At 40.6% G+C, this 17,350-nt stretch overlaps 1 protein-coding gene across 1 annotated transcript in view; it reads left to right on the top strand.

Annotated features, from left to right (window-relative positions):
- The window catches only part of FAM171B (family with sequence similarity 171 member B), a gene marked incomplete at its 3' end in the record, with an annotated part of 60,538 nt that overhangs the window by 27,492 nt on the left and 15,696 nt on the right, over positions 1-17,350 (top strand). The window contains exons 2-3 of the mRNA XM_080799273.1: positions 10,382-10,615; positions 16,346-16,438. Coding sequence (XP_080655399.1) covers positions 10,382-10,615; positions 16,346-16,438 — 327 coding nt within the window. The remainder of the gene's footprint in view (positions 1-10,381; positions 10,616-16,345; positions 16,439-17,350) is intronic.

Genomic DNA, 17,350 nt, shown 5'->3' with positions numbered 1-17,350 from the left:
TTCTCCAGTTGTTTTCCCAAATGGGGCTTTTTCCCTTAGAGCAGTCTTTCTGTTTTCACCTCTATTACTTGTTTCCGTTTTTATTTCCAACTTCAATTTTTGTTTCTTGGTGCTATACTAGAGTACTGTTCAACAAATTAGTTGAAGTTGAGTAATAATTGGTATAATTGCTTTTCTTTTTTCTTTTTAAGATTTATTTGAGAGAGAAAAAGAGAGAGTATGAGCGGGCGGGGGTAGGGGAGAGGCAGAGAGAGAAAGAGAATCTTGAAGTTGACCCCCCCCCCCCCCCCCCCCGCCGAGTGCGGAGCCCAATGCGGGGCTTGGTCTCAAGACCCAGAGGTCCTAGACGGAGCTGAAATCAAGAGTCAGGTGCTTAACCAGCTGAGCTGCTCAGGTGCCCCTGTAATTGCTTTCCTAAAGAAAAGCAACATGGTTGCTCCAATCTTGTTTCTGGAAGTTCTTTCTCAATATTAAAGGAACGAATGTATCTGTTGAAAGAAGTAACTGAAGGAAGAAGGAGAGTCAAAGGAGGCGCACTTAGCTTGAGGCAGGTAACGTGCCCGTCGTCTGTGGGCAGCAGTGGTTGAGCATTTCCTTGTCCCACCCTCTGCTTCAGGGCTCATGGGCGGCGCTTCACACGTCCGCATCTCTCCTTGCGATCATTAACTCCCGCGCTGGCGGTCAGTCTTACTGGTGTCAGAGTGAGGCATTCAGCCGCTAATTCAGTGATTCATTCAAAATGCAGGATTGTTATTTGAGGATACAGGAGTAAATAAGACAAAAAAGTCCACGACCTCATAAAGCTAACATTCTAGTAGGGGAAACAGAAAATGAACATAATGAGGAAATCATACAGCAAGTTAAGAAGGGACTATGGCAACGTGGGGTGCGGGAAGAGTGTGAACATGACCGATTCGGTTGCTCAGTCCTTGCGTGTGTCCAGTGGGGCCTGGAGCTGTAACTGCTTCTCGGCTAGACCCTGGGAATGCGCCCCTTGGGATGTTCACTGTGTTACTGATGAATGTGATGGTGTATGCCTGGGGCAATGGGGGGCGTGCCCTTCGGCCCGCCATGCCCTTCGGCCCGCCATGCCCTTCGGCCTGCCATGCCCTTCGGCCCGCCATGCCCTTTCCTCCACCTTCATCGGCGCCCAGGACTTCTGTGGCAGCCAGGACCAGTCCTTTCTCAAGCAAGTGAAAACCTGGTCCTTCACTTTTCTTCTCTGGGCTCTAGGATCTCTGTTGCTCCACATTTAATGCCTCCATGCAGAGCATAGTTTACAAATGGACGTTGAGTGAATTTGTGAGTGAGTGAAGGAGAAATTGTGTGTGATTATGAGGCAGGATGAAAAACTGGGAAGGAGAGACAAAAGTCAGGCTGCGAAATGACTCTGGAGTGAGCTTGGACAATATGTTTCAGGAGCTTGAGTCAGACTGCTCTACTTCCATCGAGGAAGAGAACTTTTGGGTAGGCAAGAAGGAACTGAGTCCAAGTGCTAATGGCCCAGACCTCTCACTTGTCCCCTGTTGAGTCGTTTGCAATGTGCTTATTTTTGCTTTTTAAGTGGGCTCCCCAGCGTGGAGCCCAACGTGGGCTCGAAATCACAACCCTGAGATCAAGACCTGAGCTGATAGCAAGAATCAGACACTTAACCCACTGAGTCACCCAGGCGCTCCTGCTACGTGCTGATTCTTAAGTTAGAAGGACTCCTTTTATGTTGCCCATGGCATTAGTTTTGGAGAATCCTACTCATCTAGCCTCTGGTCATAATGGAGAAAATGTGTATTTTATTTGCTTTGTAACATGTTTCACCTTTGGAGATAGTGTCCTTATTTTATTTCTTTGGTTTCTTCTTTGATTAGACATTTTCTCTGTAATATTAACTGCAAATAAATTTGTTTCTGCTTCAGACAGGAACAGTTTTTGTTGTTGTTAGTTCCAGAGCCAGTAAGAATTTTGGATCCAATCTGGTACTTAAGCAGCGAAAAGGCAGCTTTCCTATTTTAGTGAGCTTTGGTTGCTTTTTGTCTTTAGTTCAGCAGAGTCTCGTTCTCTGGAGGAAGGCTACGTGTGGTGTCGGTATCAGAAGTGCCATAAAGATTGAAGTGTCGCTGCCTTTTCCGCTCGGCTTTATTGAATGTGAATAATGTGGTTCTTTCTCTCGCCAGCTTCTCTGTTGTCCTTGGTTTTTTCCTGTGCTTCCAACCCTCCTCCTAATTAAAATAGGGAAATTGTGCCGGTACCCTAGGAGAAAGAGTTGTGAAACTGTGCTGGTGTTGTTTTGTAATAGTAAAAGTAAAACTTTTAAATTTAATCTTTCCTGTAGTACGGTTGCATTATATTTATTTGGCAAGTTTTGCTACTTATACATTATTCTGTAGTTAAAATTTCCAAGTTAAATATTGTTATGAAAAAGAAGAAAATGTATTAATTTCTGAAAGGAAGAGGAATCTTAATATTTATTTGTTGTTATTGTTGCAATCATATATTTCTCACTGATAACTGTGGGATTAAACTCAAGATCGTACCGGATCCTGGGGCTGAGCCGGCTGTAACTTCAGGCGGCCTCGGCTTGGTCATTCTTCAGCCGCCTCCGATCTCTCTGTCCTCCTCCTCTCCCTCCCTCCGTCCACGTCTCTTCTTTCTCGTACGCTTCTTCCCGCTCTTCTTCCTGACCCTTGTTGCATTCGTCTAGAACTCGTGTTCCGAGCCCCTTACTAGACTCCGGCAGAGCACGAGGCCGAGCGTGAAACAACACCGGCTGTGAGGAAACGGACTCTCACGGAGAAGACAGACAGCACCGCGTGGACCGCGCATCATGTGCCGTTAGACTAGTAGGGACAGAAGAGAAGGTCCCGTCTGACAGAAGGAAGGGCAAAGTCATTTGAGCTAAACTTTAAAGAATGGAGTAGGATTTTGATGGGTAGAGATGAAAAAAAGGGGGTAGATTTTCAGATGAAAGAAGTGAATTATGGAGCAGGAAAGTGGGTCAATCTCGAACAGTGACCTTTGACCCGTGTACGTGATGCTATAGAGCAGGAATCAGCAAACTTTTTGTGGAGAAGTGCCAGATAGTAACTGTTTATCTTTGCAGGCCATATGGCTTCGGATGCAGCTGTCAGCTCTGTTGTCTTATAGCAAAAGCAGCCACAGGCCGTACGTAAGTGCGTGCTGTGGCAGGATGACATTAAACCCTCATTTACAGCAGTCCGTGGTGGGTCAGAATTGGCCGTGGGCTGCAGGTTGTCAGTCCCCGAACAGATGAGTCTAGAAAGCAAGGTGGTAGCCAGATCTTAGATTTTGAATGCCACACTAAAGAATTGGGAATTAATTTATATTCTCTTTAGTGAAACCATGATTGTTATGTCTCTAGTAAAGGTTTTAAATACGCAGACATTTAAATTTGGGACCAGATTTTTCTTTTTACAAGATTTTTGTATGTTTACATTATAAGATATTTGTATAAGCTAGCTCTAAATTATGATTTCTGTGGCTAGATATCTTGTATGAAAATGGCAAAGAATGAATAAAACCTGATTTGGGTCATAGCCAGAAGTTTGTCATCTTTTGGGTTCTCACCACAAAGTCTCCATTGTAATGGACCAAAAAGTCAGACTATGGAAGACGGGAGAGAATGAATGTGTAGGTGCTCTGGTGATCTAAACTAAAAATGATGACATGCTCCCTGTTCAAAAAACGATAGTGGGAATTGATTCCAAAGTTAATATTACATTCACATTTTTTTGATATTGTAAAAACTATTTATCAAGGTATGATTGACATGTAAAAAGCTATATATATTTAATACATACGCACTCCGTAAGTTTGGAGTGTACCCATGAAACCATTACCACCATCGAGGCCATAGGCATATTCATCACCTTGCAAAGTTTCCCCCCACCCCTATTATTATTACTATTATTATTTTTATCATCATCATCATCATCATCATCATCATCAGTTCTTTTTTGTGGTAAGAACACTTAAAGATTTACCCTTTAGCAAATTTTAAATATGTAATGCAGTACTATTAGCAATAGGCACTATGCGGCACAGTAGGTCGTCAGAACTTATTTATCTTACGTGACTGAAATTTAGCACACTTTGGCCGTCAGCTACCTCTCCCCTCCGTCCTGGCCATCACCATTCTACTCTCTGCTTCTATGAATTTGGTTATTCTGGATGCCCCATATAACATATAATCATAACATTATGTATGTTTCTGTGTCAGGTTTATTTCACTTAGCATAATGTCCTCCAGGTCCGTCTATACTATAGAAAATGGCAGGATTTCCTTCTTTTAAGGTCCAGCAATAGTCCATTGTATGTATATACATTTTCTTTATCCACTCATCCACTGTTGTGCATTTAGGTAGTTCCAATATCTAACAGGTGGATACTTATTATAGGAATTGTTGTATACATAGATTTTAAATTAATCCTCAAGGCAAGATTCTGTCGTCTTTATGTTTGTATTCCCAATACCTGCTAGAGCAGATCTGGCCCAAAGTGGACAGTCAATAAACATTTGATGGGTGTAGTAATGTAGGTGAATATTTCTTAAAAAAAAAAAAAAAAAAAAAAAGATTTTATTTATTTATTTGAGAGAGAGAACATGCAAGCAGGGTGGGGGAGGGACAGTAGGGGAGGGAGAAGCATAGCCATGGGGCTCATTCCCAGGACCCTAAGATCATGACCTGAGCTGAAGACGGATGCTTAACTGACTGAGCCTCCCAGGCACCCATGTAGAAATTAGAATATTTCCAATCATTCCCAACCGTTTCATTCCACTATTATTTTTATGGTCTTCATTTTTAGTCTGGTTCTCATTAGAATGCATAAAGCTCAATAAAGTTTTAAAATTTTATTGTTAGAGTGTTGTATAGAACAATTTGATCTCTGATCTGTCTATAAAAGCTTTATAAACCTAGCATGTTTTAAGCATTATATTCCTAGAGAAAAAAAAATTGTTGTATGTTAAATGAAATGATTGTAGATGCTTGAAATATAATGGAAAAAGAGGTAGGCTAGTTTTTGTACTGGAGAAATCTGAAAATAAAGTGGCTTCTCTGTGGACACAGTTGTAACCTACAGAATGGTAACAACATAAGAAGGTGATGTCGAGTGCTCTTGAAAAGAGTGGGGTTATAATTTATCAGCCCACCCCACTTCAAGTTCTAGATGACAGCCAAACAAACTGCTAGCTGTACTTCTTTCTAACACCCTTCCTAGGCTTGGAGTTACCTGTCTCTATCCTATAGCAAAGCCATAATACAGTGTTGGTTCTAACATGCTTTTTCAGGAGCCCTTCTGTATAGATTAGTCTTTTGAATTTTAGTGATTCTCACTACTGAACAATGCTTTTAATCATGTGATAGTTAAAATTTCCCCCAGCAACCTCAGGACCGTGCTCATTGATGTGTATTTTGTTTTTGTTTCTCTCAACATTCAGATTATGTGTTTTCTAAGGGCTCAGATGAAATCATTTGATATTGAGCCATTTTTAAACTGATGGTGACATATTGAAAAGAAGATTATGTGGGCAAGACATAATGATTATAATCAAGTGACAGAGAAAATACCAAGTGCATGGAAAGCTGAAAACGCGGCGGAGGAGGGTCGACCGATCACGGAGGCAGAAGCACCTGTGGTTGAAAATTATATCTTCAATCACAGAATCTGCCCCATCTAAAAGCCGAAGTATTTTTGTTGGAGGAGAGAACTGGTAAGGGGTATTGTTAGGGAGATTATATGTGTGCGGAACTTCTGGTTGCTGGGCCTGTTTGCCAGATCAGCTGTTGACGTCATGGAAGTCAGAAATGTCCTACTTAAGTCACGAGCAGGCAAGTCTTTGTCACTTCTCCTTTTATTTGGAAGAAGAAGAATCATTCATGCACCTTTATATGCAATGAGCAGGCCTCCAGCTGAGACTTTGGGTTTTTGTTTTCCTTGGTGCTGGTTTTGCTGTTTATGCTGGGGCCAGACAAACCAGGCCGGGGGAAGAGACTCAGAGGGTCGGCAAACCAACCACTTCCTTGTCCGCACTGGCCGGAAGGAAATAAGGAAGCTTTGGAATATGCCGAAAACCGCATCTAAGGCCTTTCAGTGAGAGATGTGGGAGTAGAATGGGTAGAACTTGGGAGTCAAATGAACCGGTCTGTGGACCCTGCCTCTACCCTTCTTAATTTATGCAATTTTAGTCATAGTTTCCTTGCCTTGAAACAGGATAAGTCTTGCAGGTTGGTATGAGGAAGACGCTGGACAACATGTATGAAGTTCCCGGCACTGGGCTCGGTGTATGTGTGTGGGTCACCAGTAGCATTCGTTTTCTTCCAGTTTGAGCTAGAGAGGACGCTGCCGGGCAGGGTTACATCCTGTCCTGACGCTACGAGGTCTACGGTGCACGTAGCCAAGGACTGACCTTTGCAAGTCACTTTTTCCCTGAATTTGATATTCATTTTCTCATCAAATTTGGTTGTTTACATAACGATTACATGTGGAAAATAAAAGAACCCATTCTGGGTTAGAAACTGTTTTAGAAACGTTGATTCATCAAACCCGGCTTCGGAACGTCAGGGGCTTCAGTGCGTGGGTCTTATTTCGGCAGCCGCACTCTTACAGGATGAAACCGAGGGATGCACGGTTGTTTAATGAATTTAGCTCAAGATCTGAGTGCACATTGGAATTGGTCTATTAATCAAGGGCTCTGAGAATTTCTGAAATTAATCTTTGGAGCAAATGAATTAATCAAAATTCCCCTTCCTAAATATGCCTTTGAAGGAGCCGTTGTAGGTATATTTCATTGGAATAAGACCCATTATCAAATTTTGAGAGAATCGTGTGCCCTTTTGGTTATGTGCCGTCTCCTTCTCATATGTTTTATCCTATTTTTGGTACATAACATTATCCTTCCTTCCGTTCATCTTCTCTTAGAAAAGATAGAGTAGCGCATTAAATAACACATCCTACGTTTGCACTTGTACCGTGTATCATTTATGGCGCTTGCTTTGGAAGCAAGCAACCGGTCTGACTCTGGCTGCAAGGAGTAAGGGCCTTTGGGGAAGGAGTGTGGTTCAGCTCACACACCAGCAGGAAGGGCTGTAGGACCAGCCAGGGGAGACTTGGAGAAGCACAGTGAGTACGCACTCGTGGACTTTGTAAGATGCGTCGGTGCCTGCAACCGTTAGCCTCTGTGTAACTTCGGCCACATTGTGAGGTCCTGACAGCATCTTTCTGGCCCCCGTTAGTTGGATGCTTTGTGTCAGCGGCTCAGTAAATTTCATCTAGGGGATTAGGAGCTGGGAGGCTCGGGGAATTATTTTGAACGGAGCAGCTGCTTGTCCTCCACGAGAAATAGCTGATTGTACTGGCAGACCTATTCAAGGACGTTCGGTGTAGGTGGCCATCATGTCACATATATTACAACCTTTTATTTTTTTACCCCAGTTGTGTTTCCCACTTGAGTTTGAGGCCATAGTTTAGTATGTGTGTGTGCTGGGGAACACCCTTTTTTTCTTTTTAATTGATGTTATATAAGCATTTCTCAGTAATTGCAGCATCATGTTCCTTGAATTAACTTTAGTAGGGTGATCCCAAGACTCCCTGTTATATGGTGTAAAGGTAGCTTTGGAATCACTCATGGGAACGTTGAAGGCTGACGAGGCCTCCTAATACATGTGAGCCTTCGGGACAGTCCACATTACCCGTCTGAATCCTCTTTTTTTCACTGGTAAAGTGGACTTGGCATCACATATGTTACAAAGGCATATGGAGATTTTTGTGATAATATATATGCGAGGCTTGCATTAGGAACGTGTTTATCCCCAGTCCTTCATATTTCGATTTTAAATGTTACAAACATGATTTTTCTTTTTTTACTTTAGAGTAATGGGGTGAACTTATAAAATGATGGGAAAATAGTTAAATAATTTGAGGAACAGTAGGTGCCAAAGCCCAGGGCTTAGTTCACTTTTTAGTACCTGATACTCCTGAATTTATCTATTAAAAGTAATGATAGTAATGGCTTTTCACAAAGAATTTAACCTCCCACAAGGCTGCCTGTTATTAAAAATGCTGAGAAAGCAGAGGGCTGGAGAAACACCAGTGATCTCTGTTCTCCATATATGTATTTGAATATATATGAGATTTTTGTCCTGGAAATTAACGGTCTTTTAGACAGACTGATGGAACCTCATTTTAAGTTATGACTTAAAATGTCCAGGATACAATTTCTTTTTCCCCATCTCTGCCCTCTAAACTCTGGCTAGAGTTGCTTTAAGAGCTAAGTCAGGACGGTGGCTTAAGAGCACAAGCTTGGAGGAGAGAAGGTCCCAGGTTTGTGTCCTGTGTCCTCCATCGGCTGTGGGTTGGCCGTGAGTAATTAGAAAACTTCTTTAACCCAGAGTTACCAATATATATGATGACGAAAACAGTGATATTTCTGTAATGAGGGTTTTGAAGAGTAAATGGAATGATGCACTTAAAAATTGACACAATGTCTGGCTCATTAATCCTCAATATAGTTTAGTTCTTGTGGTTGATTACTATATATAGTATTAATGTGTTGTTATCATACATGAGAGGGAACATGCTCTGAGAAATGTTTGTGTCTCACTGTATATAGAACAGTGTTTGGGTAACGACTGCGGTTTTAGATTCTTGAAACGACAGAGCTCTTTCCGAGCTTGCTAGGTTGTGTCTCTCCTAGGACTGGGTGACTATTGCAGTAGTTCTATTTGTATTTAAAATGTCTTTGTTGGGGCACCTGGGAGGCTCAGTGGGTTAAGCCTCTGCCTTCAGCTCAGGTCATGATCTCGGGGATCGAGCCCCACATCGGGCTCGCTGCTCCGCAGGGAGCCTGCTTCCCCCGCCGCCCCTTTGCCTGCCTCTCTGCCTGCTTGTGATCTCTGTCCATCAAATAAATAAAATCTTTAAAAATAAATATATAAATAAATAAATAAAATGCCTTTGTTATGGTCCAAAAGCAATTTGAAGTCGAGTTTTATTAATAAAGTCAGAATACATAAGGTGTAGCAATAATTTGGTAACCGATATCGCAGCTCAACCAAATGTTGACTAGGGTTTTTACCTGACATGCTGTTCTTGCTAAAAATTTTGAGTAAAGTGGGTCTTTGTAAACATATTGCCACAAAATAAGTCCTCATGAAGTATTTTTTTAAAGATGTATTTACTTATTTTAGAGAGAGAGAGAGAGAGAGAGAGCACGTGTGCGGGTGTGGGGGACAGAGAGAGAGAGAATCTCTGGCCTAAGTAGACTCGTCGGCGAGCAGGGAGCCTGATGTGGGGCTCCATCTCGGGACGCTGGATCATGACCTGAGCGGGAACCGAGTCGAACAGGTGACTGACTGAGCCCCCCAGGTGCTCCCTCTTGAGGGACTTTTACTGACGACTCTGTTTGTGAAATAGTCTCTAATTATGGAGTAATAATTTTTATTATTAATAATGATATTAAGTGACAACCGCCACTGTCCTGAGCACATTATCTGTATGATTTCATTTTATTACCTCAAAGTAGTTACTATTCCCCTGATTGTAGAGATGAGCACACGGACTTGAGAAGTAACCTCCCCCATGTCCCATATCTAGGGAGAGGCAGAGGTTGACCTTGACTGACTCCAAAGTGCATTAATGGTGCTTCCAAGAGAAGGCATCTTTGGCAAAGGTGTTGTGATACAGGCTTTAAAAAGGCATTTCCATGGTGATACAAGATCTTTTTTACCAAGACATTAACGTTAGGAAATTCATGAACATGTCGTCAAGATCTGTAAAGCTGGAGGTTTAAGTTAGGAAACAAGTTAAGTTTGATTTTCCTCAATGTATTGTCTTACTATGCTTTGTTATACATTTGACAGAAATACTTTTTGATATTTTAAGGATGTTGTTTTGATATTTTGTAATTTGAAACACATCCTTTGCTTTCCAGACAACAGAGCAAAATGAAGGAGCCAGCCATGTACTGAGTTTGGTGAGATTGCGTTTCATTCCAGCAACTTTGACTACATTTTCAATTAGTTAATTGATAGCATTAGAATTAGGGAGGCCAAGTAAAAATGTGTTTTTCTGAAGAGAGAACCATTCTCTTCCCCTTATCCACTGCTTCCTTTTCCTTTTTATATTGGCAGAAGAAATTGGAATACTGTCTTATTAACAATAAATTCAAATTTATTCAGTTTTACAAAGAATAATGAACTTGTTGGAATGTTTTTATACCTCTTTCTTTATACCTCACACATTTGTATTTCCAGATTCTACCAGCAGTTTTGTACTGTTACTCAGATATCTTGAATGGCATGTTAAAGTATAGCGTCATATACGTTCCAGGGTCTAACCTGCTGCCATTTCTGGCTTTTATCTCCTCCAGCGTCTGTATTTATGCTGAAAGTCCAGGTGAATGACATCATCAGCCGTCAGTACCTGAGTCAAGCTGTTGTAGAAGTGTTTGTAAACTACACGAAGACAAATTCCACAGTCACTAAGAACAATGGAGCAGTGTTGATAAAAGTGCCCTACACATTAGGGCTCAGCTTAACCATTATTGCTTACAAAGATGGCTACGTGTTGACACCTCTGCCTTGGAAGACTGGAAAAATGCCAAGTAAGCACGTGCACAGTGTTGTGCCTTTACTAAATGTAAATGGTTTTTTGTTTGCTTGTTTTTTTTTGTTTTTTTCTTCTTTGGGACTCTTGTTCTGGGAAACTGAAAATGAGAAAAGCCTGTGTGAAGTCAATACAGAGAGGTTGGAATGCGTGCCAGTTTGGAGAAAAATTGTTTTTATTTATTTTTCCTACAGAGGCTTGAAGCAAGAGCTCTGCTCAGGTACAAACCTGATCTGCAGGGGGTGGAGGGGGGCTTGGCCTGCCCTGGTGGGTGAGCCAGAGGCAGTGTGGGCCGGATGAGCCAAGGATGCTCTCAAAAGAGGAGACAGAAAGTCTAGATTTATGTGCCGCACAATAAGGCAGTTACTACAGATTCTCAAGTACCTTCACTGTAAGTGGTCGGGAAACGGAACTTACTTCAACGGTGTATGATGTTTAGGCCAAAAGCAGGGCTAAAATGCATTCGGGGAGCCTCGGTACCAAGCTGTTGTTGTGCTCCTGGTGGTGGTGACAACAGCCTGAGGCGAGAGAGGGCGTGAAAAGAAGGGGAGGAGCAGAGGCCACCCGAGGACAGAGTTGGTCATTACTGCGTGACCACTTCCCAGTGCACACACAGATCGAAACATCACGTACACCTTGAACTTACACTGTCCTGAGAATTATATCTCAATAAATCCGAGGGGAAGAAATAAGAATTGATGGGACTCAGTGTGACTAATTGGCTTTGGGGACGTACAGGCCATACCAGATGGCAGAACGCAAGTCTGGCTGATTGCAGGTGTGATACGTTAGGTTGTCAGTCTTCTTCTTTCTTTCAGTTGTGTTGGTTCTTATTAGATTTACATACTTTATTTGCTTTCATGTTGGAAACATTTGAATTCTTGAACCGTTGTTCAAGTTTAGAATGAGAAGGAGATGAAAAATTAATTAGATAAACTAAGATTCATGTAAATGAAATATAAAAAATCATGACTCAGATCTGAAGAAGGATATGTCTGAGGTGACTTCATGGCATTGTATGCTTTAGTTTTTTTTAAAGACAAATCAAGCACAATTATTCACTAAATGAAAGTTAGAAGAATAATGAAAGAAACCAAAAGTAAGATGGGAAAAAGGAAATAAAGACGAAAGTAGATGAACGTTAATTAAAAAATATAAAGAAGAAAAAAAAATATAAAGAAGAGCTAATTAACAAAATGCTAGTTCCTTGAAATAAAATTACAAATGCATTGGCCTAATCTAAACAGGCAAGTAAAAGAAGAAAAAATATATAAAATCTTAAAGATGATAAAAATGTTCTAGATCAAATTTGATGGCCATAATCTTAAAAAGTCTAATAAACAATTTTGTGATACTATAAATGACTATGTTGATTTTAGATGAGGTAGACTAATAGCCATGGATAAAATGTTCCGAGTAAAAATAGCTTAATTCAAAGGCTATTTAAAAAAAGTACTCCAAATCAAAATTTTATAAAACCAGTGCAGCCTTAACTCGGAGACCTGACAAAAGATAATGCACACTAAATGCTCTCATATGTGCATTCTCTCTCTCTCTCTCTCTCACAAATACTCCTCTATAGACCAATCTTACAACTCTAAATAAAAAAATCCTAAACAGAATAGTAAAAAAGAATTTCACCATTATTTAAAAACAGCTTTCTGTTAAGACCAAAGAAGACCATTTTTCTTCTTTGCAGGATTATAAGGATATCAAATGTGTCACTCTATTAATTTTACATATCATAACACATTAGAACTACCAGATGATAACATCAAAAACTGTCTGAAATGCATTTTATAAGTTCACCATCTGTGCCTAACTAAGAACAAGCTCCGTTAAAAACTAGGACCACAAAGATCTCAACATGGTAAATATCTCAAAATCATACTAACTATAAAAATAAGAGGTGATTCTACTAAAATAAGAAAGTGAACACCGATGTCCATATTATTTTACATTATAGAAGTTCTTATCAGAGCAAAAATATATCAACAGACCAGAAAAGGAGACAAGATATTAAAAGAAAGAATCAAAACATTTACTATTTCCAGTTATCATCATATCCCTGGAAAAATGACAAAGCGTGAATCTTAAAATGTTCAAAATTAATGGAATTAATGGAATTTGACAGAATTACTGAGTGTGGAGTAAGCATTGGTACAAATCAATATACATATCTACCAGAAGAGTCCGCGTTTATGGAAAATAATGAAATCCCTCTCAGAACAACAAGGACAAACAAAATATTCAGGGAAACCTAAAAAAAAGTGTTAAATAACCATGTGTTGGGGAAAATAAAACTACCAAATATTACCGATAGACAAGCTAAAAACTAAAACCCTGGATAAATGGCAAAACATTATATTTCTTTAGAAAGTCTGAATATTGTAAAGATTTCAGTTCTTCCTGATTTACAGATTTAATACAATAAGAAAAGGGGCACCTGGGTGGCTCAGTGGGTTGAGCCTCTGCCTTCGGCTCAGGTCATGATCCCAGGGTCCTGGGATCGAGCCCCGCATCGGGCTCTCTGCTCAGTGGGGAGCCTGCTTCCTCCTCTCTCTCTGCCTGCCTCTCTGCCTACTTGTGATCTCTGTCTCTCTGTCAAATAAATAAATAAAATCTTAAAAAAAATTGGAAGAATGATCCTCAGAGAATAAATGTATAAAAATACCTGGAAATCATTTTAAAAGAATATTTATTGGAGGCAATTTGCCATTTCAAATAACTAAAACATTATGTACCTACACAATTAAAACTCTCTGATACTGTGGTACAAATCAGGCACTAGCATGCATAAGAAAATATAATCTGTGATAATGTACCATTATAAATCAGTGAGACAAGGCTGAATACTCAGTAAGTAGTGTTAGGACGTTTTGGTTAACTATCTGGAATAAGTGAATTTGGATTCATATTCCAAATACATTGCTCATAGAGTTCAAATGTGGAAAATCAAATCCTATTAAATAGAAGAAACTTTTAAAAAAAAACTATCTGATTTTCTTTTTAATTAGGATGGTCTGCTTAAAATTAAAAGTAATGAAAGAGGTCATAAAAAGTAGATTTCATTATTTTTTAAAAAGGTACCATATAGCATGGTGACTATAGTTAATAATACTGTATTGCATATTTGAAAGTTGCTAAGAGAGCAGATCTTCAAAGTTCTTATCACAGGGAAAGATATAACTGTGTATGGTGGTGGATGTTAACTCATTGTGGTCATCATTTTGCAGTATATACAGATATTGAATCATTATGTTGTACAACTGAAGCTAATAAATTATATGCCATATATCCAAGAAATAGAAAAATATGAGACAATAAGAAGTAATATATTTTTTAAAGATTTGAGAGCGTGAGCGAGAGAGAGAGCACAAGGAGGGGGAGGGGCAGAGGGAGGGGCAGAGACTCTCAAGCAGACTCTGTATTGAGCACAGAGCCCAACGCGGGATTCGATCTCACAACCCTGCGATCGTGACCTGAGCCAAAACCAAGAATCGGACGCTTAACTGACGGAGCCACCCAGGTGCCCCTAGGAGGAATATTCTTAATATGCTAGTAATTCATATAAATTAGTTAGAAAATACCAAGGCCCTGGCTAAATAAGATAAGTGGATAAAATTATGACCTGGCAATTTTCAAAATGAGAAGAACTAATGATTTGTCACAAAATATGACAAAATGTTTTATCTTACTAATAGTCTCAGACTTGTACACCAAAGACACTCACACTTCTTAGATTCTTCACCCTAGAAGAGTTTGGGAAAAGGGCCTTCTCAGTGTTGACAAAGTGAGGTATGATGAGCATTCTCAGACACGGCTGGGGGGGTTGACGTCAGCAAAACAACTGAAATGTGTGTGTCCAAAGTTGTCAGAACCTCCATAAACTTTGCCCGGTATTCCAGTGCTCAGAATCTGCCCTGAAAACAGAGACAAGTAACTGAAGCTGGCAGGTATTCATACACAAGGGTGTTGATTCAAGTATTATTTTTTGCAATAATGGGGAAAGTGAAAACAGTCTAAGTATATATTAGTATAGTGATTCAGTAAGTCTTGATACTTCAAGAAAGAAAGTATGTGACCTTGAAAATGTTAGAAAAAGTTTCTACTGAGGGACAGAAATGCTGGTGATGTTACCTTAAGTGAAAAAAGCAGGGTAAAAATATTCCGTATACAGGGGCGCCTGGGTGGCTCAGTGGGTTAAAGCCTCTGCCTTCAGCTCAGGTCATGATCCCAGGGATCCTGGGATCGAGCCCCGCATTGTGCTCTCTGCTCAGCGGGGAGCCTGCTTCCTCCTCTCTCTCTGCCTGCCTCTCTGCCTACTTGTGATCTTTCTCTGTCAAATAAATAAATAAAATCTTAAAAAAAAATATTCGATATACAGTATTGTACTGTTTTTAAGAAAATCACAGGAAAAAATCCAGGAAGATTATACTGAAATATTAATAGTTACTGTCTCTGTGCTGGGATTGTGATGACCATCACTTTCTTCTTCATTTCTCCACTTTGCCAGAGCGGCTGTTAATCCCTTTTATAACGAGAAACATTCTGTCAGTGAAAGGAAGTCTACATGTAAGATTTACTGAAGTCCGGAAGATTCTCCTCAGGTTTTATAACCTTAGGTTGTCAGGGCTGCCCCCATTTTACGCTACCTGTGACTGGAAGACTAGTGCCCGAATTAGATCATCTCAAGGTCCAAGCTACTCCCCTAACAATTTCTCCGATTTAATAAAGCCATTAATTAGTCTATTAATGTATTCTGAATTGAAATTACACTTTCATCGGGTAGTCTTTTCCTGTTGTAGGAAGAAGGTATATTTCCCTTTATATCCATTCATACTTTTTTGTGTTTTATCCTTTTTCTCTATTCCCTTTACAGCTCTTGGAAATATCTTAAAACATGAAAAGTATTCCCATGCAAATCTGTTTTATCCTAACTGATTTGGGGATATTATGTTATTTCTGTTAACTTCAAATATTGATACTGGGTAGGGGAGAGCTTTCAAATGAGAACTCACTTATAGTGAGTCTGTTCCTGCTTATAAAACTGTTTTTTGTTCCTGCTTCTCCGGATCTTGAAATAATGTGGTTACCTTTCAGGTCCTCTGCACGTGTCCCATCAGTTGCTGAGGGTGTCTGCGCTCGCAGGCAGACCTGGCCCCCTCCTGCATCACTGCCCGTAGTTGCCTGCGGATCATTTGTTCCATTACGTGTTCAGCTGTTTCCTGCTCCGCCAGCTCAGAGTCTGGCAAACCATGCCTTGCGGTGAGGAGCGTCGTGCCCTGACGCAGGGAGTCTGGGAGGCAAACGAGCAGTGGATGTGGTCTCGCTCAGAGAACCTTGCGTGGTGGAGCCAGGATTTTTTAAATCATCAGAAAGAAATAACAAGTAACCATTATATAGAGAAAATAGCAGAGGATTTTCAGGGTTATTCAAGCATTTAACCTGACCGTATATATCTGGGGTTAGAGAACATCAGTGGTCACTTTGGTACAAACTATTGGAAATAGGATTAGCAAAATAAAAGTGACGCCGGACCTTTTTTCCCTCACTTTATTGTATCCTCTATTTTCTCCGTCCATCATTCTTTACATTTATTTTTTCTTGTTTCCACAGTTTCCCCACCCCCCCCACCTCCACTTTTTAGGGACTGCTGGAACAGACAATATTTACCTAGTTTCCCCCCACATTTAGTAAAATATTGTAATTGTGCTGTATTTCACAGTATATTCATCAGTTACACTTTCGCTGTTCCCGCAAAGCCAAGCAAATATATGGCTATTTGAAGACACTGTTTTAATTACTGGAAAATTAGCTGGTAAGTACAACGCTTCTCAGCTCGTAAGTAAAAACAATCACTTTAATTAGGTAATTGTACTTCACTAGTGAATCAGGGTTGGTTATCACTTGGAAAAAACCCTGCATTGCTCAGGAATGATTCGCTCTAAGTGGATCTGAACTGCTTCTTAGGTCGCTGTCCGGCTGCAGGACGGGTTTGTGGAGTGGGAATCCTTCTTTACCATTTTCACACCCCCGCCCGCATAGGAACATCCGACTCCTGGAAATGCTGCAGAGAGTCTCAGCCTCTTTCCAAATCGTGTCTCTCTCTGGGCTTTTACACGGGTTAGTGAAATTGGGAAAACTTTAGGATTCTCTGATTTGTGAGCAGGGAGGGGCCTGAGACCAGGTAAGTTCTTTCCTCAGCAGATGGGATTTCCCCACCTGCACATCCCACAAGAAGCCTTATTTTAGGTCTGGTTCGGTTTCACTCTACCAACCACGAGAACGAACCATGTGTGAAATGGATTAGCGCGAACGTGTCCCTGTGCTGCTCTTTGCATTTTACCAAGTGGCAATGCACGCTTATTTGTCTGGAAAATACTGGCTATGTCTTGGTGCATCTCCGTGAGAACCCGGAGCTCTCTTGAGGTCTCTGATCACTTCCTTTTACTGCCTCATTTCCCTAAGAATTGAGCCATTGATAGGGCTAATGAGGAAGGAATGGATGTTGCCGCAGGTGTTAAATCCTTCCTTGGAGAATACGCATCCCCACTTCTCAACGTCCAGAAAGTGTTTATCTTTTCTTCCAGGATTTGATCAGAAAGGTATATGGTTTGTACAACAAAAATGTGTTAGGTTTGCGGGAGAAATTGGAAACTTCAGGAATGTACAAAACCCTAGAGAAGCTCAGCCAGACATTTTACTTAGTGTGCATGTTTTCAACTGTAAG

Source organism: Martes martes, assembly GCF_963455335.1.
Source record: "Martes martes genome assembly, chromosome: 3".
NCBI classification, from domain to species: Eukaryota; Metazoa; Chordata; class Mammalia; order Carnivora; family Mustelidae; genus Martes; species Martes martes.
This window is presented reverse-complemented; position numbering and strand designations above follow the sequence as displayed.